The following is a 24,768-nucleotide window of genomic DNA, read 5'->3' on the forward strand; positions in this document are numbered from 1 at the left end:
AACTCATCCCATAGGAAGATAGCCATCTCATCCAAATATAGACCAGGTTTCTCCAGAAGGTGATCGCAAAGGGCGCGGAGCATAGGAGGCGTGATAGTTCGCTGTCGTCCAGCGCGAATTGGCGGCGCCCTCGGGCTATCAAACTGCAGCAGGTTCGAGCGAACATAGTAGACTGACTGCCGGCTACATTCAGCAGCATTTGCAATTTGGGATATAGATAGAGCTTCATCGCTTTTTAACATATCACAGATGAACTGAATTTTTGATAGTGCCAGCCTTGGAGCCATCCTATCTACAGAGCACAGAACTTGGCTTCAACCGAGAGCGAGTTTGAAGAGAATATAACAACTGGGAAAAGTACAGAGCTCGGTCATGTGATTTCTGGATACAGTACCATTCATGGGCAGGGATTATTCAACACTAACCGCATGCATACTAGCATTGTTTCAGAATGGCATTCAACAAAGAGCAAAGAGTGTAAGAGTGTTAAGCTGATTTTGCAACAGACTGTATCCAAAAATTTTGACTTTGAGGTTTGTCCCAGCTCACGGCCAGCCCGCGCGTTATCCGAATCACAGTCGGAAGCTCGAACACGAGCATGCTAGGCCTTACGTTATTTGGTTTGTGGCGTTATAAGCAGGTGTAATTCAAATCAATTTGAAGCTGCACATGTTTCCATCCTTGTGCAGACAACTCGGCACCCGCCATACGGGCCGCCTTGGCCTTGAACGAACTGGGGCCTGGTGTTGTAGTGTAAGCATTATAAGAATTAATTGCCCCTTCTAAACCAAGCCTCCCCTTTCCCTTCTAAAAGTTTATTCGCCTTCAATACCAATATGGCTTCGAGTACGTACGAGCGTACTATCCTTCCTACCTTCAAATGTGGCTCATGTAACAAGAATTTTTTCACCCAAATAAGGCTTCGACAGCATATTATTCGGGCCCACAGAGAGAAGATGTTCAAATGTGACCAATGTCCTCTAAAATTTTCCGTCAGATGTGACCTTCGACAGCATATTAATCAAGCCCACAACATGTTCAAATGCGTCCAGTGTGATAAGATTTTTCCCGAAGATAGGTTTCAATTGCATATGCAACAGTTCCACGGAGAGAATGCATTCAGATGCGACCACTGCGATCGGAGTTATTGCTCTGAACACGGGCTTCACCGTCATATCAAAAGGTCCCACGGCAAGAAATCCGGCTGCAATCAGTGTAATAAGAGTTTTACCGAATATGGGCTACAATCGCATATGCGATGGGTCCACGGCAACAAGATATCCAGATGCGACCACTGCAATCGGAGCTATAGCTCCAAATACGGACTTCGCCAGCATATCAAAAGATCCCACAGCAAGAGGTTCGACTGCTCGCACTGCGATCGGAGCTATTGCTCTAAAGACGGACTACGCCGGCATATTACAAGGTTCCACGGCAAGTGGTTCGACTGCGATAAGAGCTTTCACACCGAACTCCGAGGTAGCGAGAAGGCGTTCGAATATAATCAGTGTGATAAGGGCTTTCACACCGAAAAAGCGCATCGGCAGGATATCGAGAGCTTTCCCGCTATAAAGAGGCGTCAGCAGCATACCATTGGGGTTTATAGTGGGACAACGCAAGACGAAGCGACTCATCAAGCAACTCATCAAGCAACTCATCAAGCAACTCATCAAGCAACTCATCAAGCAACAACTCAGCACAAAGTGAGTAAGCGGCCGTGGGAACTCTGAGACGTTAGGGGTACAATCCTCAGGATGCACACGTGTTGCTATGAATGACATTTTCTATCTTTGCGTTCTTTATTTCTCATCTTAGAGAATCGCCTGTATATTGCATACCAATGTCCAAATCAATTTAATAATCACATCTGGTTCACACCTTATCGTCCTCGACCCCGTTGATCAATCCTCTAATTGAAGATCATCTTTGACCAACGCCACAAGTAGTTCAGGAGCGAGAACTTCATGCGCGAAGGCCACGATCCCACACTTTTAGCCAGTGGTTTCGCCTCAGGGGATCTTTCTCCTGCTTCACGATCGACAGTTCGGCCTCGGTCAGCTCATTTACAAGAAGCGAATCCATTAGTGCCCTCACGGAGTGAGATGCGTTTGACACCGCCGAAGATCCCGTCAGAGAAATCTAATAATTCTCGTGGGGAGATAAGTCCATGCAGTATCATGGATCGCAAGCCAAGTCCAGCTGGCAAAGTAGTCATTGGGCATGAGGATTTACCTTACAGTGAATACATCACGGCTGCAACGCCTCCACTACATCTGAGGCTGGATAATCTGACTCTCCAATTCGATTTTGGTCAATCATCTCCCTGCCAATTATTAATCGAACTGGTAAAAGATCCCATGTGTAGGTATCAAATCGTTAGTATTGAGGACATTCCCACAGCTGCCGAAATCAAACTGGGTTGTTCTTCGCATGGCTCAAAAGAACTCAGGTTTCAGTTGCCAATTGCGGGAAAAGAGTTTATATGTATTTCGTTGGTACATATAGGAAGCCAGGGAGCCATAAATTCGCTATAGCGTAGTTGGTTGCATGGGAAACCTGCCTTGCCCAGGAAGCGGACAGTCAGCGATAATTCCAAAAAACGGTGCAACCCCGAAACGACGCAGCGATCCAAAAATGATGGACTCCAAAGTCAAAACTCAAATACGATACGTGATAAAATGAAGAGACGCATTCAAAATAAGTTGAAATGGTTCAGCCCAGAAAAAGTCACGCCGTTATTATTATATCTCTCAGGCCTCTACAGCCGGAAATATCTATATAAATAAGGCTCTCAGATTTGATCCAACCCTTCACCCTTTTGTCGTTGACACTATCAAACTTCACACTGGCCAAGAACCATTCTCCAGCCTTGACGTTGACGTAACAGAATAAGCCGCTTGGCTTGCTCTGGCCAACGGAATCGTATCGGAATCATTGCGTGGGTGCCTTCCACATTTTCCTTCGCAATCCCGCCTCCAGCCGGTCCATGTCGTTGCTTTGGACCGGGGTAACTGGATGGTGGCAACCCTGGACATTTAAGTGAGGGTGCTACAAACTGGTCCGCTCCTTACTAGTCAATGATTACTCAGAGACGAGCGAGGTAACAAGAATCCCCTAAACGGCAAGTGTGTGTGTCTTTTGATGCGTAAGGTTAATGTGGCCGAAAAAAAAGTAATCATAAAACGGGATTTCTCCTGCGGGTAAACTATCAAGGTTTACGGCACGGTCCGAAGAGGTGCCCAAAGTTCATAATCTGCTCATTGTGTCGAGAGAGCGGCAAGCAGGATTCCCCCGGGAATAGTAGAATTGGCAAGCATTGTGGTCTACCATAGCACAAGACAATGTACGCCGGATGCATTTGGAACGGGGAAATAGCATCCTATCAGCGTCCACCACGGTAGCTACCATTACGTCGTCCTCGAATGCTGCTCGTACCAAAATCCTCGTTCTCCATTTAAAAGTACCAGAGACATAACGAAAAGTACTGCATTGTAAACCTTATTACTATCCTCCACTTCATTTTTGAAATGGCCTAATAATATCAGGTATACGAGCTTGTATGCCATATCACACGCCTTTAATTTATTGCCCTCGATAGCTTAACTAATTTTGTAGTCGACTTCGTATTCGGTTCTACCAAGTTTTAAATCCCTAAAGATTTCATTTATAGATTGTGTCTCGAGAACATCAACCTTAAGGAACTCATAAGTTTCTAGTTGGAGCGACTGGCGCAGCGTACCATTAACTGCCGCGAGTGAATCACAAGATAATGCTTTCGTTGGGAACAATGAGGCTTTGGAGTCAATAGATACACCCGGGACATATTCGTTACATCTTGACTGACTAGGCCGTTGGAACCAAGCTAGAACCAGGATCGTATCGGAGCATTACCAACGCATCAGCTATCTAGAACATTCCGTCGCCTCCGCGGAGTCCTTGATTTAATCAATCTACAAGCCCCAAAGTATCAGATGCTGCGCCTGGTCTGACCTTCTCGTATTTGGGGCGATATTTATCGAGAGAATTACTCTCCCCCGCTCCCACTGGTGCGAGAAAACTTGTCGAGCGAAGCGCCCCATTCTTACGGCTAGCGATGTAGGCAAGGGATTCTGTTAATCTAGAGCAATGGCGGACTCTGCGCGAAAGACAGAAATAGTAAGTCCTATAAGCTAACGATCTAGCTACTTGATAGAGAGGTACCTAGGTAACTATTTACTTCTGGTGGCTGCCCAACGAATCCTTGTATATAATAAAAATATACTCCGGATATCACCTTCATGCTTCTGATGACTGCGTTAGTATCTTCTTGGGTTAGCTGGAACTCTACTGTGTTGCCTCTAGCACTGTGAGGCTCGTCTGGTTAGGTAAAATCGACTTCAATCCAGCTAAAATTAACGTGCTGGTTCTCTCCAGTTAACTAGTTAGTTAAGGTAAGGAGACTTGACTCATGTGAGTTGCGGTTACATGGCGGTCCACGAGGGAACGGGAACAGTCGATCCGCCTATCCGGGACGCGGAGCCAAGGATGAGGCGCGAAACTGACGAAGTTAGTTCTCTATACCAAGAGTCTGATATTCAACTCTTCGCCCATGGACTGCCTTAACGTTGCGACTGGAGATGGGACAACCCATGTTTTCTAATATGTATAGGCAAGTACGGGCCGTTGGTGAAAGCTGCTGAGCGCTGACACGAGGCTCGGAGACCTTGCCCGCGGACATTCTGACTGTGGAGTAGACAAGAAGACAAAATTACATCCGCCTCATTTCGCCGCATCAAGCTGATATTACTTACAGAGCAGCGATACCATGTGGGTTGCATTTTGAAGCGAGCTGATGTTCTCTCGCCTTTCTCTGGTCATTTGATAGCCAAGTTTGCCAAAAGCAAAACTTAATTCATGAGCAAACTCGGATCAATTCAACAAGCCAAGGGCTCTGCTTACAGCCAGGGCCTCTGCTTACAAGCACTACTATTCTTGGAATTCAGCTCAGATATCCAAGCAGGTTCCTCCTCTTGACTCCATAGTATGGACAGATGGGAGGTATAAAGCCAGCGCTCTCGCCCATCAACCTCGACAGTTAACCATCAAACTCGACAGTCAACCATCTTCAGGACCACAATTTAAACTCCTATTGCTTTAATTGCAATCAAATCCACGATTCTTCTCAATATGAAGTTCACTGCTTTCGCCGTTGCAGCCCTTTTGCCTTTTATGGCACTTTCTGCTCCAGCTCCAGCGGATGACGCTCCCGGGAAGTATGTTGTCACTCGTGGAGATGAGGCTCCTACTACGCAGCCTGGCACTATTGAGAAAAGGTCTCTTACTGGGATCATCACTGCCTCTGCGCTCCTATGTCGAACATGCCCTCGTACCTCCTGCACAGCCGTCAGACAGTATTCCAAGGGAGCCCGTGTTACCTTGCGATGCCTTACTGCGAAAGACACGACAACCGTGAGCGGTAATCCGTAAGTAGACGATATCTTTCTCAATCACTGTCAAGTATTCTCTTAGCTAACTAAACATCATAGGTTCTGGGTTAAAACGAGCGATAATTGCTATGTTTCTGATTACTACGTGAGCTGGTCCGGTTAGTCTACACCCAATTCTTTACCGGATAGAACGCCTTAGAGCTCAGCTAAATTGTCACAGGAACTATCCCTCTCTGCTAATTGGCTTTAATGCCGACCTGGAATCAGGAAGGGATGGAGGCATGCTTGGGTCGAATTCGGATCATGAAAACCGTGCTCTCCCGTCAATTCGTTCTTGTCCTTTAGCATATTACCCACTTTCCATGTATCCTGAGAATTTCGGGGGTTATCAATCATCCAGTTGTGAGGCTCGGAGAGAGGTTTAGTTATCGGAGGGGATATTACGCCGTTGGATTTATATCTAAAGAAAAAGTCAAACCTTGAGATCGAGGACTCCTACAATCAACCCCGGTTGCCCGTCCGCGCCTCAAAGCGGCGTAGGGAGCTATCTCCGGGACACAGGCGCAAGAGGCGGCGGGTTTAGGCTGTGCTTAGAATTGCTATGTATTTATGTTTGCAATACCAACAATCTCATCATTTTCAAACAAACATGTTACAGTACTCATCAAGCCTGCGGTCCTCTTGGGCTCCATCGAAGAAGTCCACAATCTCGTATCTCGACGTGTGTTTTTCCCAGCTTCAGATTTCACGGATTAGCGAGTTCGCTGCCAAGGCATCTGGGGAGACTACATTTCTCTGGCCGTCTTAAACTCGAGCCCAGAATCTCCGGCGACGGTTCCGCCGGCCCCTTGGAGGGGACGCGAGGGCGGATTCCCGAGAGTACTTTGGCTGGTATGTTCCATATTTGCGAGGTTGAACCGGGCGACGGGGAGGGGTTGTTCCTGGAAGACGGGCCGGCGTGCACTATGCAACAGGGCTTGATGGCTGGCGAAAACAATATTAGAAGTATGCTGAGCAACGACCCAGGGGAACTTTAACTCGCCATGTGCTGCCACGCCGGCCCGCTCCACCGTGCGGCATGCAGCGCGTTTCCATGACTAGGCAACGGCGTACGGAGTATGTAAGTCTATACGGGGCTATACATACTTACGATCACCTGCGATCAGAATATTTCGAGGTTTCCGCGCTTGCATTGGTGGAATCTGGCGAACCCAGGACACATGGCGGCCCCTCGGCGGGCAAAACAGTATTCCCGCAAGGCTGTACTCTGGGGAAACGGAGTTTGTTAGTTAACCTTAAACTGGATGGTCGTGCCAAGCCAGCCCTTCGGCATCGTTCCCAGGGCGTTAGTTAAAGCCCCCTAACGTCCAGTGCAGTGGCTATAGGTAACCATGGCCGCGGCCGCCTTTTTTTCTCTCGATGTACCGGAGGTTCTGGTTGGAGGCACACCGAGATGTACTATAGTGCCTAGCATGGGGTACACTTGTGTATACAGCTCTAGACTGGCACTGATGGCAGTATACATTCGGCTAGCACAATAGCTGCTCCGTATCTTCTTCAATAATCGAAGAAATCCGAGTCAGCAGGAATCGTGTGGTAGCACCATCCACAACGACCACCGTGGCCCACGTCGCCTGGGGAGGGGGGAACGCAGTTGGGAAAAGCAAAGGGCTCTGATATTCCGAGTATGGGTCCGTCTGGGCGGCTATTTAAGCACTGGCTCCCATACCCGTAGCACCTCCGCTCAAGGCAGGGAAAGGCCCTGACATCTCGACTATGCGCCTGACAGATTTCTTCTCTAGCTTGTTGAAAAGGTTAGTCTTCAGCAGCGTGATATGAATGACGCTGACGAGTAAAGATATACCCCGCGACACTGGGCGCTTATGTATCGCGATGCGCCATACCAGCCACTGGCTCCGTCGGCGAGATGTCCCAGATGTAGCCTGTGCAAGAGGAACAGGTCCCCTCGATACCGCAAGCAGCTGGCTACAGACCCGAAATCGCTGCCCAAATATCGCAACAATATATGCTCGAGGTGTTGCCCGGTGGCGCCCGGTCAGCCCGTCACGATTCGCGTAGATCACCACCATCACTTTCACAGTATGTGTACGACAGCCGCCGGGATAAACGGCGCTACAAGTACCCCCCCTGTCGAGCTCCCGGACACGTCGACCAGAGGAGCTGGGCCGGGCTTAGGTGCGGGGAAGGACATCTCTGTGGACGAGCGTTATACTCCGCCGGTAATAAACCGGAGTTCAAAGCCCAGGCCCGCCTGATCGTGGCCTGGCGGGCTTGATCTATCTATCTTACACAGGCCGCCCAACAGAATATATAGCGGAAATGTTCGTTTTGGCTTAGAGTTATGGTGGCTATACCCATCTCGTTTACATGTACTAAGATGATATGGCTCCCCAGGCGTCCCAGATAAAGCGGAGGTATGGTGGCCCAGCTGATTTCCGTCTTCCTATCGAGATGTTCTGTATGTGAGTCTGTTAAGCTAGGATAGCTCCGGGTTCTTCGTCGTTTACGATGCCGGTGGAAATAGTGATTGGAGAAAGCATCTGCAGCGGCGATTAGCAGTCTTTCTTGAACCTAGTAGAAAACGGCCGTGCCTCACCCGCCGAGCCCAGAGGGGGCGAAGGTCTTTCTCGCCGTCTAAGCTTCCTTTGCCATGTTCGACCCGCGTCGGGCAAAGTCTATTGTCAGGCACATCGCGGGCGACGGACGAGCGCGCCCGGGGTGTCTTTTCACCGTCGGCCAGCATCATAGAAAACAAGGGTCTGGCACTGGACGGGAATGCCTGGGTATCGTCGTCAGGCGTGCCCGGAGCCAGCGGAGCGCCGAGAACCTGCCTGACACGGAGGCTTATCGCGGCTGCGAGGAACTTCCGCTCCTCCGACCGCGCTTCCGTTCGCGCCAGGTCGAGTATCATCCGGGTGAGGCCCGAGAGCCTTTGGCAAATCTGGTCTAGACCGACTACGGGGCACAACCAAACCCGCAGGGCGCTCTCGAACGTGACGCCGGAGTCGCCCGCATCGAAAGAATATGAGGGGTTGATAAGCAGCACCTCGTCCGTCTGGAGCAAGTTCTTGAACACGTTCCAGTAATATCAGTAGCGGACATACGGCGCATAAATATCGATGACCTTCTCGAATGTGAATGTCTGTGCGATGCGAGGGTCACTCAGCACTCGGCGGGCCAGGAGGTTTATCGAGAGATCCAGAAGATCGGTAGCTGGAAAGGCCGATGAAGGGCCCTGTATAAAACCCTGGCTCTGAGTGAAAGCCTCGAGGAACGTCAGCCGCTGTCCGAGGGGAGAGTCCGAAGGAAATACGGGGATTTGAAACACTGCACAGGGGCTAGAGGCAAACGAAGGCCGGGGGCAGCATGTTACGTTGGACCAGTCGACATTCCTAAGGTAGTCAAATAATCCCGAGGAAGGAATGCCTGTGGTCGGGGTAGGCCCTGGCTCCGGATGTGGCGGGAGGCCCTGGCCCTGGCCTGAGAAGCGAAATATACCCGCTGGATCGCCTGTGGGCTGTCGGGGGTCCATGTCAACTTCACACCAGCTCCACGCTGTCGAGTTTTCAGAGCACTTGTGGTCGTAAGTCTCACAACGGTCACACCTTCTCCCGGGCCACTCTCTGCTCCTGGGCGTGCACTGGGGCCCGTCAGCGCTGACCCTTCCACGAGTTGATATGTGCTATGAAACCCTCACCTTCTTGTGATCGCGTCTACAGCGCTGACACTTGAGGACCCCTCCGCAAGGCATATGCCAGAGACCCTGGGGCGCTTTATCACTTTGCGAACTGGCGCCTTCTTGTAATTTCTGCAAATCCAAGCAACTAAACGAGGTGCTCGCTGTTGGGCGAGAGCCGAGCTCTTTGCGAAAGACACGTAACTAACCGGGTGCAGAATGGCTATAAGACGATATATGAAGGCGAGCACGCAGATGGTATCAAGCAAACGGACCTGGCCAATCTACGGTGAGGGAGGTCTGTCGCCTGCAGCCATCCGCGCAGTTACGCAGGGGTCGAGAGTAGATAGAAAGGGCCGTTGGCTGCAGGGAAAGAACAAAGAGAAGAGAGGTTATCCAGCCGAGTCACACAATTCTATCCGTACATAACGCTGCAGTTATCCGCTCCATGAAAGCGGGAGGTGGACCGGGTTTGTAGACTGAATGTCGGCTCGGAGGCATTCGCAGATATGCACCGACCAACCGGGGCAATGATCAACTTACCATACCACCCCCACCGGCGGATGTGTATGGCCTCCCGGGTATACGGATATCGTTGCTAGGCAGCTCAATGACTTGGTTTTAGTTTGGAAAGAACAGTCTATACGAAAACATCGCAGGGGATTTCAGGTGCGACTGTATAGCAGGAATTTGGGGAGGCGCGTCCCGCATGGAAAGGATAAGGTATCTTCGTCGAGGGCGTTGTTTGTTTACATGGCCGATGAGGTTGGCACATCTATGCCCCGACGGGTGACATGTTGGGCCATTGGCGAGTCGTACCACAACACACAGCATCTGACATAACACAATCAGCGACGCCAGGTACGGTGTAACCCTCGGTGCGTTGTACAGGGGTTTCGGGCGCCTCTTCAACAACGGAGAAAGGTGCTCTGTCTAGTCCACGTCGCGGCTCCACCAACTCAGGAATTCTTTCAGAGGCCTAGGGCTAGGGACGACCGGCGGGGTTCTCCGTTCTGACGCCCCTTCAAGGTGCGGCCCTCAAGGGTGCCAAGGCCTGGGGTGACTGACCGGACCGTCGGATTTGACATTTCCGGCGTACAGTATGTACTATGTACGACTTCAGGGGTAAACGCGCAAGGTCCATTGACTTCCGGGCAACCTCCAGGGACTGAATTCTTGTTTCTCTTGGCTCCGGATCGCATCTGTACACAGGCTTGGGGCTGGCCATCTTAGGAGCTGGAAGTTATATATTGAGCCATCGGCAGCCTATCCTACTCGCCGATACCACATCGATTTTCATGAACATTGGTTTTAGACCTCTTCTTTCCACCTTATTCCTCATGTCGAAATCGCCCGAGCCGTCAAAAGTAAGAACATCGCTGTGCCCGTCGGAATCAGAAGACTAACATGCTCAGGGTTGCCCTTCCTGCGAAATGGAATGCTGCTACAAGGGACAAGCCCAGTGCCTCATCGAGGCGCTTCGACTCGCCGTGCAGGGCAACGCAGTTAGAGGAGCAGTCTATGAAAAAGAGGCAGGCCTCAGGGATCGAGTGAGCGAGGAACGCGATCAGCGCCAAGCACAGGAGCGCCAAGCACAGGAGGAGAGGATGGTGGCACTGGAGCGGGAGGTAGTAACACTAGCGCAGAAGGTGGTGGCACTGGAGCAGATGGCGGAGGAAAGGGTCGCTCTGATGGTTGACGGTAGTCGGAACTACGATGAGCAACCGGAGGGGAGCACGAGCGACGACACGGAAGACGACGAGTACTTTGATTAAACCAAACGTTGGTAACTGCTATGTAGAACAGTCAACTCAGGCCACGAAAAGACGCGGCGGGAGGAGGAGGCGGAGGAGAATATATTTGCACTGAAATTACCTGGCTGGCCTTGACTCGCAAGAACTATCACATGTAGACTAATCCTCGCGCTGTATGATGCTCGAAGTTAGGGTTATAGCAGGCAGCGATAACGCGCCTTCATGGCCTTCAAGGGTCACTTTTCGTATATATCTGACTTCAAGACTCCCGGTCCAAAGTCCGCATGCCACTCCCGGAAGGACACCACAGAATACCGGACCTGCAATTTTATGCGAGTCACGGCCACAGTAACCCTGATGCCTTTTCCCCGGAGAGAACATCGAGCCGGGAGCTGATACCGGAGTATATATGGCCTCTGCCAGCCGGGCAGGATACGCAAACTATCTAACGTGCTTCACTTCTCAGCCCCTTGCAACGATGCGTTCCTCGGAGGACTGTGCGTGGTTTAAACTGGTTCGGAGCGGCAACCACCCCCGTCTCCGGTACGATGGGCGTCTCCGGAGCATATTTGAACGCCTGGACAGCCCTCACATCAAGTTCCCAAGCCTGGCGATGTTCATGGGCCGTGGGGCCAAGGACAGGGCGCTGAGGCAGATCTTCCAACAGTATATCTCCGCACAGGGCCCACACACCAACCTCCGGGTCGACAGCAGGACGGAGTCCTCCAGCTATCCGGTGCTGTTCGCCGACTGCGACCCTCACGTATGCCACCTGGGCGCCGAGAATTCAAGCCCGGCCCTCCGCCCGATACCGTGGGCGACGGCCAGGGACACGGACGTCCAGGACATCTTCCTCACCCGCCTGGCCTTCCTCTTTACGGACGTGGTATTCCTCTTCGCCGAAGACGTTGGCGGCATGGACGGGGTCAAGACCCTGCTGACCGCCTGGGCAACTTTCGGATCGGCGTCCAGTCTGACCCCTAGGCCTGGAGTTATCGTGGTCGCCGTCTCCGACGGAGCAAGCGTCACGCATGACATGCTGGAGGAGGGCCAGTTCCTCGCCGACCTGGCGCAGCATGCCGGAGTCGCGGACACGTTCATGTCCGTGGACATAGTCTACCTTCCGCCGGCGGGGGCTTCCACGGTCGAACCCTATCAGGGGTTGAGGGACGAGATGCTGAAGCGTCTGGATCTGGCCCGGCGCCACCGCCGGGAACACCGCTCCCTCTTCTCTGCTATCCACTTCGGTGCCCTCTTCGAGGAGGCGATGGACCAAAGGTGCCGTAGTCGCTACCTCGGGTTCGACTTCATCGATGCCTCCCAGAAAGGAAGGGAGACCGACGGCCGTTACCCCAGGCACCTGACGACATTCCTGTCGTTGGGAGCCGAGAGCGACACTGCCATCCAGGGCAGTCTAATCGCCTCCAGCATGCTGATGGACGCGTATCCGTCCAGGGCGCACTGTATGCCCGAAACCCCATGGCTCACGCCCCTGTTGCCTACTCATATCCTCGCAGACATCCCGTCCCGCTGACCTCCCCAGACACAGGCCTGCGCTGACGACAGAACTAGGGTTCGAGCCGCAGACGGCTTTCCGGACGCTGTATCGAGGACCGTGCACGAAGGCGCTACGCGAAGTCCACCACAGCCTGGGCGCCGACGATCGTTGCCGCCAGATCGAAGCTTGTTTCGTCGGTTTCTTCGGACAGCTCGCGGCCGGAGGCGGCCCAGCCCGAAAGATCCATCTCCGGAACCTGAGTCGTCATCGCCGATGGCTGTCGGATATACGAACCGAGGCGGTCTGCCTCTGCTGCCTGTCTCGGTTCCCGCATCATTCCACGCCCTGCCACTCGGTCTGTGACGTGTGCGTAGAGGCGTTCGGCGAGCCGGTCAAGCGTAAAGAGCTGCAATACGAGCTCGGCTCCTGCCTCATATGTAAGGCCCCGGAAAGGCTTCGGGTCGACCTTGTTCCCAGGACGGCCACGATCAGAGGCCTCGCCCTGGACGGAGGCGGCGTGCGAGGCGTTCTTCAGCTCAGGAAGTTGATGCAGCTCGAGGAGGCCCTGGGGGGAGGACTGCCGATCCAGTGGCTCGTCGATGTAGTCTCCGGCAGCAGTATAGGTAAACGGTACCCCTCTTCCTTCCCGCTCTTCCCGGGCGGGTAAGCTCTCCCCATACTTGTGGAATCTGCAGCCTTCTCACGATTGCCGGCAGGCGGCATCAACGGCATTGACCTCATCGTCTTGGGGCTTCCGGTCACAGAGTGCACGAAAAATTCGATCGGCCTCCTCAAACAGGTATTCGAGAAGTCGCCCAAATCCAGGTGGTGGCTCGTCTCTCTGCCTTCGCGCGTGGTGGGGTGCTGGGTCAAGGACGGGGTGTACGGACCCGCGGTGTTGGATAGCGTCCTCCAGCGCCATTACGAGGAGAGATCTATCTTCGGCAGAACGGCGTTTTCCAGCATAAGACTGCTGGTGACGGCCCTGACGACATCGGACCAGCTGGTGGTACTCTCCAACCGTAAGGCGGGAGAGCACGCGCAGGCTGACAACGGTAAGGGGGAAGGAGGGCGACACTTGGCTGAGTGGTGGCTTACGTGAGACCTGCGCAGGGTACCTGCATCTCGATCCCTCAAGACCCGCGCCACTACTGTGGCAGTGGTAAGTTACGCCTGAGCGGAAGATATTTTCCCCGGCTAACCAGCTTCCGCCAGCGCACGCGCGACCAGCGCGGCACCAGGGTAAGTATCAGCTCCACCCCGCCCTTCTCGGGATATGCGGCTAAACAGGGTGATGCGTAGATTCTTCCCACCCATCAATCTCCCGGGGGTTGGCGACTGCCAGGACGGGGCACTTAAGTGTCCCAACCCGGCGGCCCTCTGCCGGAGCGAGACGCCGCGAATGTGGCCATGGGAGCCGGAGCTTGGGGTCCTTCTGTCGATTGGGACCGGAGTTGGCGTGTCCGCCTCGACTGGCGGCGCGGCTCCACCCTCGCAGGATGGCCAAGGTGCAGAGGACACCAGCGACGGATCGCCCGCAAGACGGGCGAAGGATAAGTTTCCCTTCCGCCTGTTTCGCCGTCTCATGTCCTCCATGGACGGCGGGGCCGCGTGGTTAGAGCTAATGAGTCAGCTAGACAGGGAGACGCGGGAATACTGCTTCAGGCTGGATACCTTGATACCCGGGGAGGTGCCGCCTTTGGATTCGGTCGAGAGCGTGGACGGCCTGATGAAGCTGGCTGATGAGCAGGAGCTCGGCATGGTGGGCCTGAAGGCGCTCAAGGCGCTGCTAGCGGCTTCCTTCTACCTCAGGCTCTCTGAGCCCCCGCGGAGGGAGGACACGTATTTCCGCTGTGTAGCGGTGGTAAGGTGCCGCCTAGACAACGTCCGCGTCGGGGTGGACGCCATCACCAGGCTGTACGGGCCGAGCGTGGAGTTGATCATTGGGGGCGAGAGGGTCGGGTTCCCGACATCGGAAAATGCAGCGTGCTGCCTCTGTCGGAGATACTGCCTGCCGGTCCGCTTCACGGTAAGAGACCTGGGCGAGCCTCTGAGGCCGGCGCTGGGGGTGGCGGGGGCACCCGAAGAGCAGTTTGTAAGGCTCGGCCCTCCGCGGTCCGCCAGCTGGTACCGCGAAAGGCAGGAGATCGGCAGCGCTTTTGGGGCGACGGGCCACCATTCGCGGACGGCGACGGACTGCGAAGCTTGCCAGCTGAAGATTTCGGGGAAGCGCGCGTTGTCGCTGTCACGGCCAGGTACCGGCAAGAGAGTGCGGTTCTCAGACTGAGGTTCGTCGAGGAAGTACTCCGTACTCCGTACAGATTAGAGGGTGTCTGGAGAGTCTGGAGAGCCTTGAAAGCTAAAGTTCGGAACAAAGACGTCAAAACACGCTTGTATAGCTATTAGTTGCGCCAACTAGCAGGAAGATTTATGCCACAAAAAGAACGAATGGGGTTTTGCCGATCTAAGAGGCTCGACGGCAGCCGTACATTTCATGTTTTGTGACTGGCTACCTTGAGCTATCTCCGCGGCACGGCGTAGCTTTGACGAACCATGAGGTTGGTTAAGTTAAAGCTGACCCGTTTTTTTTGAGCGTCAAAACCGCGAAGACTACGGAGTAGTTAAGTTAGAGTTAAGCTGCAGAGTTTGATCATGTGACCTTTAATACAACACTAAAAAAAAGAGGATCTTTGTCTACTTGTCAACCTCATCTTGAGTGACCTTCTTCCTTGCCAGAACCCTTCAAGGCCACCTCCAGAGCCGAGTTTATGTACTCTGCCCTCCGCTCCAGCTCCTTCAACGTGCTAGCTAGGCTCGTTAGTGACACCCCGACATCTCCACCTGCGGGGCAGCTCACAGCCGCGCGGTGGTCCTGCCAACCCGCCTGGCTTGTTTTCCGGTCCTGGCGCAGGCGAGAGATCTCTATCCAAAACTTGTGGCTCTCCCTGCGAAGTTCTTCCAGCTCGGCGTCCGCTTTCTGTAGCCTTATACGAAGCTGCTGGTTCTCGCCTCCCATAGCCCGGCAAAGTTGAATTTGGTCAGAGAGGTCCGATCGCAGGTTATTATTGTCCATCCGGGCTCTGTGGAGTTCATATGTGGTTTGGTTGAGCCTGCGCTGCTGCTCGACCCAGCCATGCCTGAGCTGATTTTCCTTGATTCGGGGGTTAGCCGCCAAGTCTCCGACACAGCGGACGGGCAAGCGTTTAGAAGGGACGGACGCTTACCGATTTAGGTAGATAGCCGCCCGAAGGGTTGGCTGGCCGCATCGGCGGCTGTAAGGGTGGAGGTCGCATCGGCTCAGGGGTGATGGGGGAGCGCGTCTCTTCCATTGCGTGTTGGCGTTGCATGACATATGATTTTCCGTTTCAGCTGCGTCCGGATTGCGCCCTTTTAGCCCGGGTGTTCATGGCGGATTTATACCCCGCGGTACGGGCTCGATATCTGGTGGCCAGAAAAAGCCCCCCGAGTCTCGTTTCATCATGCATCCGCCCAGGCCAGATGAACGAATAGACAGGCGGGCGGGAAACGTCCCGCGACGGGGGCAGCACAACTTCTTGACAGCACCGAAGCGCGCTTGCGAGCTTTTGTGGCGACGCCGAGCAGCTATGTGCAAGGGACAACGACAGGCATTGGTCAGCCTGTACGTGCCTGTCTGTGCTGCTTGAGGGTTGGGATCTCCAGGCTCCAGGGCGAGATAGCCATTGTATGAGTCGCGACGGCTCCAGTGGGGATCCGTTTCCGTTTCTTTGTCTTCGATGTTGCTGACCCGTAGTTAAACCGATGGCCGCGCGATGGGGGCCGCAAACAACATTTTTTGTAACAGTCTGGGGTCGCGGAGAATATGTTGTTGGTGGCTCCGCCGATCGCGTAACACCCCGGGCACGTCTACGTTCGGAGCGCGGCGTGAAACATTGCAAGCCAGCTGGCGTCTACACTAAGCGTTGCATGAGAGAGCTAGGAGATAATTAGCCTACCATCCCCTGGATGCTCACGTCCTATTACCTACATAGAATGGAAGTGACCGTGCCAGGACTGAGATGATGGCCCGGAATACGGCAGAGTTGCAGATCTGGAGAGCAACGGTAGGACGCATTCAGAGCGAGCATCAACTTTTTCAAGCGCTAACCGCATGGCGCCAGAGAATATACATTCGAAAGCTTGACGCTATTCTTTCCGACGAAATCATAGTATGCCTGCGCCCCTCCCCGTCTCTTCTCTTCTCTATATCCCCAAACTCCAGCTTACCCAAATAGCAGCTGGGCATCTTGCAGCTTGTGTATGGCCGTATTTTGCCGGGTAAAAACCCTCCGCGCGCTGCAGAGTCTTCGCAAGCGCTTATTGCCGAAATAGATGAAAGCCTGGCGCTTGAGGCGTGTACGTTTAACCAGACGCCCGCTGCGGCGAGGAATGATATGTGTTAACTGCGGTGAACAGCGGCGGAAAGTAAGTGGACCAACGGCCGTCGTCCGAAGCCCAGTCGCCGCTTGTCCAGTGGGCACGCTGGGGACATTTCGGAAGCCAGAACCGCCGAACGTGGCGATGGCGATGTAAACGCTGGGGGGGATGGCGATTCTGGATCAGGCGACGAAGCCGATGACGGCAGCGAAGACGCCCGCGACGATAGCGGCAGCGAAGTCACGGCGGAGGATCCCTGGAGCCATCCGAACACTCTGCCACCGTTCCTGTCGGCTGACTGCTGTCGCGAGCTAGAGTTGACTGGCGATAGCAGGGCTTCGGACGCCCGCAGGGGCGACCACCTAAACACGGCGGGGTCACCGATTACAACGTCCCCATGGCAAGGTGTCAGCCTCGGCGCAGGCGGCGGCCCCCCCGTCGAGATTGACCCGCTCTTCGTCCCCCAGGGCCCGGCGGACTATGCGCTTAGCTTAGCCGCGGGAACTATCGCCATGACACCGCCGCCATCCGACCCCCAGTGGCCATCGTTTCCCGGCGAGATCAACGAATTTGATATCAACGCATTCTGCGACCTCGACGGCCCCGGGCCCGTGGCTGATGACGTGTGGGATGGTGTCGGCGCCAGCCGTGGCGAGAGCCCGTTCTCAGTCGCCTCTTCCCGCGTGTCTTCGCATGGAGGCCGCGAAGACGGCTCCGTGCAGGACGTTAACTTTCCCCTCACCAATGACGTTGAGGGCCTGCTGGCCGTTGTTCGAGAGCTCTATTCGAAGGCGGCGTTTGAGCTCGACTGGGGAGTGTACACGAGCGGTGATATCGTTGCCATGCTGAATTGCCTCCGGCCAGAGGAGTGGGTGAGCGGCGCCCTAGTAAACTACTTCAGCAGAAAGCTTTCCAGCAGGGAAAACGTCCGAGTTCTGGATAGCGACTGGTACTCATTGGACGGCGAGTCGCTACCGGACATCAAGCCGGCGTCGGTGGCCCCTGTTCTTATCCCTTGCTTTCACTTGGCGCACTGGTCTTTGATCCACGTCGACCCCGCCGGCGGCCAGGTCACGCACTACGACTCCCTAGCGGTGGGCAACGGCGGCCACACTGCGGTGGGCGGCGGCTGTTGTCACTGCACGAAGGCCACCTCCGCGCTCGCGGAGTCGTTGCAGCGCCAGGGTTGGACGATACCGGCATGGCAGTTTAACGCCGCCAGCTGCCAGTGGCAGAGCGGAGCCGACGACTGTGGGGTCTTCATGCTTTGGTTCATGAAGTGCTGCGCGGAAGGCAAGCTCGTGCCTCAGCCACCCCCAAAAAACGTCCGCTTCGAGCTTGCCGACGAGGTCGTGCGTGACCTGAGGACATGCGGCAAGAAGCAAGCCCTGCGCGGGGTTATAGGCGGCTCGAAGCGCAGCTTCGAGTATCTAGAGTGCCTGACGCCCGGCAGCCAGGAGGGCCAGGACACATTGCTGGACGCCGGCTGGGAAGCGTACCTGGTGGGGTGGCCCCACGGGAGCCTGCTTGACGAGTGGAGACGGCTCTCCACTGTCCAGGTCAACGGCCAAGCACTAGGCCTGAACCGTGCACGCCGGCTGATGCAGCTTGCCTTCAACATCGCGTCGCCGGAGGTCTTCGTGGGGCTGAAGCGCAGCATAGTCCACCTGAGGCAGAGGGGCCGCCAAGCGCCGTTCGGCGAAGATATATGTGGCATCTACAGCTCGGGCGTCTGGCACACCAAGAATGAGGAAAACTCGCTCGTGGCCATGAGGCTGATCAGCTGGTATATCCACGACGAAGTTACCAGGATGTGTGAAGGGCAAAGTAAGCGGAAGGGAATAGTCAGGAAGATGATTGATAGGCTCGGGACATCTATCTACGAGGGGCTGCCGTCGCCGCCAAGCAAGCTAGACGTCAAACAGCGGATCGCGAATTGGTATCGGCGCGGCCTTGAGTGGTCGCGGCTGGTGTGCAGTTTCGACGACGTAAACGTACTCTGCCTCCTGCCGCGGGATATGAATATAGTCCCGGACAGCAAAGGGATCATGTCCAACGAATACCGGGACCTTAGGGCGGGCGAATGCCCAGAGCTGGGGAAGATCGTTAGGTTCGCCAGGCCGAACTTCAGGCAGTCGATCCCGAAAGAGGTCTACGGAATGTTTGCTCGCGCCGAGATTCCCCGGCAACGTTTCAACATCGAACTCTGGAGCGACCAGGAAATCCGCGACATGCCCCTGGACTCCGACATGTTCCTACGAGCTTTCGAGTGGGTGGATGGAGCTGCTGAACCGGCCTAGCGACGATCGCGGCTGGCCGTGAGTCGCGGCGTGGGGGAGGACTGCTTGTTCCGGGCTTGTCTCCATTGCCACCTTGTATAAATAGATAAATAGGTAGAATGGGGCGAAAGCTCAATGGCTTTTGACCGTGTCTTCTTCTACTACGCTGAATCCAAACACGCTGTCGCATGCAAATGCTATTCTGTTACCGGCGAACCGCCGTTCCGCCTTGTACATTACCGCGATCGAGTAGAGTTCGCTCGAGAAACGGACATGCATGTAATCCGCCGCGCTGCTGGAAGTAGAGTCCAGGAAAACTAAACGCCATGCTATCGGTGGAGCATCGCTGTGTGCGGCGGCTGGCTCACGGATCGAGGGGGAGGCTGGGACATATAGTTGGCCTCGCCCACCTTTTTTAGTTAGCTAGTTACATGTGCTGGTGTCATCATACTTAGTACAGGATCTGCGCCTCAACCCCCGACGGCCCAACACCTACGCAATGTATTCGAGGAGGGGGAAGCGAGGTTGGCCGAGACGCCGGACATCTTGGGCCAACAGGTGTGCCATCGTGGCCCTCGGCGTAATTGTGCTGACGGCCCTCACGCTATCCTCTCTCGGACCCAAGGCAGCGCCTGTAGGGCCAGAATACAGATTCAGTCCTCACGGCCGTAGCATCCCTTTCGCTCGGCGTACGCATGGCGATGCGGCCCCGCGAAAGGGCGCGGAGGCCGCTGGTGGTTTCCGCTCCGCCGTATATTTTGTCAACTGGGTATCCGCTCTCCGATCATCCCGCAACCGCCCAGCGCAGCACTGGTTATTCTAACCACACGCAGGCAATCTACGCCCGCAAGTACTCGCCACAGGATCTGCCTGTGGATAAACTGACGCACGTCCTCTACGCGTTTGCGGGGGTCAATCCGTCGAGCGGGGAGGTGTAAGTATTGTCCAGCGCATGTTCATCCACGGCTGACGGTATATACTCCCAGGAGCCTCACGGACAGCTGGTCAGACGTCGAGAAGCATTTCCCGGGCGACTCGTGGGACGATGCCAGTAGCGGAAACAACGTGTACGGCTGCGTCAAGCAGCTGTTCCTCCTTAAGCAGAAGAACCGGAATCTCAAGGTACTCCTCTCCGTCGGGGGATGGGCCGACTCCCGCAACTTCGTCTGCCCAGCTAGCTCGGACGCGGGCAGAGCCAGGTTTGCAAAGAGCGTGGCCGCGCTGGTCCTTGACCTCGGCTTCGACGGCAGGTCCCCCCACCCTCCCTCCGTGATATGCGGCGCTGACTCTCCCCTCCAGGCGTGGACATCGACTGGGAATACCCGGAGGGTAGGTGTCCCCACCGTATGTGTTGATTGTGCCTCGGATGCTGAAAGCAAACGTCAGACGACAACCAGGCCAGGGACCTTGTGCGGCTGCTCGGCGCAGTTAGGAAGGTAAGGTTCCTAGATAACGAAAGACGGTGATTTCTGACCGGATGCAGGCCCTCGACGGCGCCGGATCCCGTGGTCGTCGATTCCTTCTTACGGCAGCAGTTCCCGCCGGTAAGATAAGTAGTGGAAAACCCCAAAGCCACAGGATTGCGGTAGGCTAATACCATCGGCCCTACGCTCCAACCGTCTAGGCCCGGAGAACTTCAAGAAGCTTCTGCTGTCGGAGATGGCTCCGCTCCTCGACTTTTTTAACCTGATGGCGTACGACTACGCGGGGAACTGGCCCGGATCGGCGGTGGCTGGCCACCAGGCTAACCTGAAACGCTCGGCGGGCAGGCCAGGGTCGACGCCGTTCTCGTCGTCCGCCGCGGTAGACTACTACATCCGCCAGGGCGGGGTTCCGCCGTCCAAGATAGTCCTCGGTATGCCGCTGTACGGCAGGGCATTCGCCAACACGGACGGACCGGGCTCCCGGTTCCGCGGCAGCGGCGACGGATACAGCTGGGAGAAGGGGGTTTGGGACTACAAGGTCCTCCCGCGACCGGGGGCCAGAGAGTACATGGAATCAGCGTCCAGCGGAGGGGCGGGCGCGTCCTGGAGCTACGACGCCGGCCGGCGTCTGATGGTTTCCTACGACACGGCGCCGATGGTGGCGGAGAAGGCCCGGTACATCGTGGACGCGGGGCTCGGCGGCGCGATGTGGTGGGAGGCGAGCGGTGATAGGGGCGGGCGTAACGGCACGGCGGCCGACGGGAGCCTAATCGCAACATATGTAGAATACGTCCTGTCAAGACAATCTAAGGGGCTCGAGAACGTTAACAACGTGCTGGAATTCCCCGAGAGTCGGTACGCGAACCTGAATGCCGGGTTTCCCAACGGGTGAGGATGCAGGCGGCACCTGGCGCGGTGTGGCCTTTGAATCGCGCGGGTGTCGGTGCGGATATATAATTATTTTCCCGGTCGGCCCCTTGATCCACCTCGAGTGTTTCATACATACGTAGATAACTAGCTGCTAGCGGTAGAAGCTCAATCCACGCCATTCCTCGCGGAATTCTTATGTGATGCAAGAGAGAGCTGGCAGCCACCTCCCATACCTGCTCACCCACTACGTGACAGCTCTCCGGCCCAGCAAGCGTTTCCAGGCCGGCGCTAACTAACTTGTTGACCACGTCAGCTGTCCCCCAGCCGTTGTTTGCTAACCCATATGCAAAGGCCGTCTTGTCGATTTGGCCGCCTAAAAGCTGCGGTATGTCCCCGGAATGCCGGTGAACGCGCTCTCAAGCTACGGCCGGGAGACGGCGGATGGGAGCTTCAGAGCCGCGCCACAATCGTTGAAGGACCTGCGGTCCTAATGCTGGGAGAAATCGAGACATCTTCCTTTGGGAATATGAGAACCGCATTCGGCACGGAGGTATAAAGCAGCTCTACATAGCCGTCCGGACACGTTTGCTACCTATGCAACGCACACGACCACCATGTCGGAAAGCAGCAAAGACAGTGAGGTTCAGCTTCCGCCGGAGTACCTCGGTCTCAAGCAAATCACGCGGAAACCGTACCTTGACAAGCAGTATGAAAAAGCAACAGACGTTGTCTGGAAGCTTTACAAGGAACACACCTACGACCCAAAGGAGCTTCTTGATCTCAACGGGGAGATCACCAAGCTGACTTTAGAAAAAGGTGTCTCCAATGGAACAAGCTACCTAATCTCGCTCGACCATATCTCTGATACCCTTAAAGAGGTGACCACCGTTGCCAAAGCCCAGCAGGATCCGGATAAAGTGGAAGTTGATATCTGGAAACTGAACGAAACGATTGAAAGATGGGTTCGCGCCCACCATTATCCAAAAACTTGGCTTGCGACGTTTTCTGCCAAGGGTGGAAAGATCACGCCAGGAGAGTGGCACGAGAATACAAACAATACACCAAAGGATGGTGCGGAAAAGGGTGGCTTGACAGAAGAACACCAAAAGATTTATGAGCAAGCTACCACGCCGCTGATGCAGCTCTACAAAAACAACTACAACACGGCGGCCCTAGGGAAACTTGCCGCCTTAAACAAGCAGATAAGAGACTTGAACAAGCGCAATGGTGTGCATAGCGAATCCTATACCGTCGGCTTTGGTCCCATCCGCAAGAAACTTGATGTTTTATATACCGATTACGCTATGAAAAGGGCCTCCAAAGCCAAGAACGCCCAGAATGAAATAGGTGCCGCTATCCACACGTTTAACGCATTTATCAAAGACTACGTTCGGAAGCATTCCTACCCTGATTTCTGGGCGCCGGAGTTTTCGCTTCAAAAAGCTAAGCTGCACATCAGTTTCTCCCCGGCAGTTAAGTCTGAGGAGGAAACGGAGGAAGAGGCCACCAAGAAAAAGAAGAAGAAGAAGAAGAAGAAGAAGGCTGGGGAAGAAGAGGAGTCGGAGTCAGAGGAGGAGGAGGAAGAGGTCGCCAAAAAACAGAAGGACAAGAAAAAGAAGAAAAAGAAGAACAAGAGGAAGAAGGCTGGGGAAGAAGAGGAGTCGGAGTCAGAGTCAGACCCCTCGGACTCCTTCTCGGACTCTGAGGAGGAGGAGGAGGAGGAAGAGGTCTCCAAGAAAAAGAAGGACACGAAAAAGAAGAACAAGAAGAAGAAGGCTAAGGAAGAAGAGGAGGAGAAGGGGTCAGAGGAGGAGTTGTCGGAGGAGGAGGAGTTGTCGGAGGAGGAGGAGTTGTCGGAGGAGGAGGAGTTGTCGGAGGAGGAGGAGTTGTCGGAGGAAGACCTACCTCCATTAAAGGATTATCGAACAGTGAAGGCTGGCAAAACTGGGGACGGGCGGAAAATCTTAGCCTACAGGGATGTGACGCGCTGGAATAGAAAGGAGAAAAGATACGTGAAAGGCCCGTCAACGTTTATTGTCCAGAGCAAGCCGCATAGCCGGATCTGCACCCTCGAGTCTGATCTACAGATTGGACTTGACGCGTCAGAAGCTTACTGCGCCTGGGATAAGAAACTTGACTACGAGAAAAATGCACCGGAGCTCGGCCCAAAGGACTGGGAGAACTTTAAAGGGATTAGGATGGTTGCTTGCCGAGTCCCCAGAGGGCCAGTGAAAATAGCGCCCGAGAGGAGAGTTGATGCGGTCTTTGAAAAGCCTAACGGAGAGGAATATGGAGGCTGGATCGGTTATAGCGAGTTGTGTCGTGTTACCGGCAACAGGAAACGCGCTACCGAATTGATCAAGGCTATATATCGGGCCGAATCCGCACGGGACCCATGTGAAGGTATGATCGTTGGAAAGTCTACAGAGCGGACATCATCCACCACCAGGGATGAGAAATACTCCCAAGGTTCGGCGGCGTCCAAAGGTAAGGGTAAGTCGACATCGGCGCCAGCCAAGGGTATGGATAACGAGGTAATCCAAGCCCTGCAACTACTACGTCGTCTCGGGTATGGTGTCGCAGGGTAATAGGATACTATTTCGTTGTCACGATCGGGCCATCCAATAGCTCGTTAGGGCTGGTACCTAACGTTTCGGGTTTACTCAGTTCATCCATCTTGTGGTCTTCTAGCATGTACTAAATATACAGTTACCCAAGCCACATATCCTTCTGTTCACATCCCAAAACTCGAGTACCTCAGTAGAAAGCCACAGTTATGGCAGAAATCGCCAATCGTCCGAACTGGCAACAATCTCAATTCGTCCACCAAATACGATGACTCCTGAGAGAGTTTTTACTCCAGCAACGCTGGCTGTAGTGGATAACGTATATCCTCGACGACCATTATTTCATGGCCTACGATTGAAGTAGCTGTTGACTCCCGAGGTGAAGGAAACAGTGAGGCTGGCGGATGTAGCTTCTCCTTCAGCAAAATAAGCGTGACACTCCGTCCAAGCAAACTCAACAGGCTGTCGTCCTTCTGTGGCCATTGTGAGTTAAGTACTGACTCCAGATACGTACCCCCGGACGATGGTCCACAATCTTAAACGATTGAAAGGGTGGCTTACGGCACTTGGAGTGTAGATCGGTCGTTATACATAGGACGATGCGGGTTGCGCGTTGCCGCCAACAGAGCTTGGCCCACTGGGAATGGGGGCCTTAGAAACCCCGATCGAGCACCAGTCGCACTGAAAAGCGAGAATTTCCTTTTGGTGGTGACATGACACCCACTAAAAGGCGAGCACCTAGGCCGAATCGCTAATGTATAAGAAAGATGGCCCGCGCATAGGGTTCCGGAAGTCCGTCAACTCCCACTTACTGTTATTCTCAAGCACACTTCGCAGCTCCCGCAAACAACCAGCTAG

General features: G+C 54.6%; 8 protein-coding genes across 8 annotated transcripts; 6 read left to right on the forward strand and 2 right to left on the reverse strand.

Annotated features, from left to right (window-relative positions):
- Positions 1–5,166: 5,166 nt before the first annotated feature.
- On the forward strand, positions 5,167–5,666 carry GIQ15_04306 (uncharacterized protein; the record flags this gene model as incomplete). The annotated part of the gene is made up of 3 exons (XM_033551723.1): positions 5,167–5,462; positions 5,526–5,584; positions 5,647–5,666. 3 exons carry the CDS (start codon positions 5,167–5,169, stop codon positions 5,664–5,666), a joined length of 375 nt encoding a protein of 124 aa, XP_033405453.1.
- Positions 5,667–7,918: 2,252 nt separating this feature from the next.
- GIQ15_04307 (uncharacterized protein) lies at positions 7,919–8,979 on the reverse strand (the record flags this gene model as incomplete). Its single annotated transcript, XM_033551724.1, has 3 exons — positions 7,919–7,987; positions 8,044–8,514; positions 8,572–8,979. The coding sequence occupies 3 exons, from the start codon at positions 8,977–8,979 to the stop codon at positions 7,919–7,921; spliced, it is 948 nt and encodes a 315-aa protein (XP_033405454.1).
- Positions 8,980–10,463: 1,484 nt separating this feature from the next.
- On the forward strand, positions 10,464–10,898 carry GIQ15_04308 (uncharacterized protein; the record flags this gene model as incomplete). The annotated part of the gene is made up of 2 exons (XM_033551725.1): positions 10,464–10,490; positions 10,539–10,898. 2 exons carry the CDS (start codon positions 10,464–10,466, stop codon positions 10,896–10,898), a joined length of 387 nt encoding a protein of 128 aa, XP_033405455.1.
- A 457-nt stretch (positions 10,899–11,355) lies between these two features.
- On the forward strand, positions 11,356–14,662 carry GIQ15_04309 (uncharacterized protein; the record flags this gene model as incomplete). The annotated part of the gene is made up of 6 exons (XM_033551726.1): positions 11,356–12,340; positions 12,450–12,998; positions 13,071–13,430; positions 13,489–13,537; positions 13,591–13,617; positions 13,678–14,662. 6 exons carry the CDS (start codon positions 11,356–11,358, stop codon positions 14,660–14,662), a joined length of 2,955 nt encoding a protein of 984 aa, XP_033405456.1.
- Positions 14,663–15,082: 420 nt separating this feature from the next.
- On the reverse strand, positions 15,083–15,704 carry GIQ15_04310 (uncharacterized protein; the record flags this gene model as incomplete). The annotated part of the gene is made up of 2 exons (XM_033551727.1): positions 15,083–15,526; positions 15,600–15,704. The coding sequence occupies 2 exons, from the start codon at positions 15,702–15,704 to the stop codon at positions 15,083–15,085; spliced, it is 549 nt and encodes a 182-aa protein (XP_033405457.1).
- Positions 15,705–16,412: 708 nt separating this feature from the next.
- Positions 16,413–19,070, forward strand: GIQ15_04311 (uncharacterized protein; the record flags this gene model as incomplete). The annotated part of the gene is made up of 4 exons (XM_033551728.1): positions 16,413–16,457; positions 16,515–16,562; positions 16,629–16,749; positions 16,810–19,070. The coding sequence occupies 4 exons, from the start codon at positions 16,413–16,415 to the stop codon at positions 19,068–19,070; spliced, it is 2,475 nt and encodes an 824-aa protein (XP_033405458.1).
- A 478-nt stretch (positions 19,071–19,548) lies between these two features.
- On the forward strand, positions 19,549–21,365 carry GIQ15_04312 (endochitinase; the record flags this gene model as incomplete). The annotated part of the gene is made up of 6 exons (XM_033551729.1): positions 19,549–19,818; positions 19,883–19,983; positions 20,036–20,393; positions 20,447–20,485; positions 20,533–20,593; positions 20,674–21,365. The coding sequence occupies 6 exons, from the start codon at positions 19,549–19,551 to the stop codon at positions 21,363–21,365; spliced, it is 1,521 nt and encodes a 506-aa protein (XP_033405459.1).
- A 592-nt stretch (positions 21,366–21,957) lies between these two features.
- On the forward strand, positions 21,958–23,931 carry GIQ15_04313 (uncharacterized protein; the record flags this gene model as incomplete). The annotated part of the gene is made up of 1 exon (XM_033551730.1): positions 21,958–23,931. One exon carries the CDS (start codon positions 21,958–21,960, stop codon positions 23,929–23,931), a length of 1,974 nt encoding a protein of 657 aa, XP_033405460.1.
- Positions 23,932–24,768: the final 837 nt, after the last annotated feature.

Source organism: Arthroderma uncinatum (genome assembly GCF_011692745.1).
Source record: "Arthroderma uncinatum strain CBS 119779 chromosome Unknown scaffold3, whole genome shotgun sequence".
Taxonomy (NCBI): domain Eukaryota; kingdom Fungi; phylum Ascomycota; class Eurotiomycetes; order Onygenales; family Arthrodermataceae; genus Arthroderma; species Arthroderma uncinatum.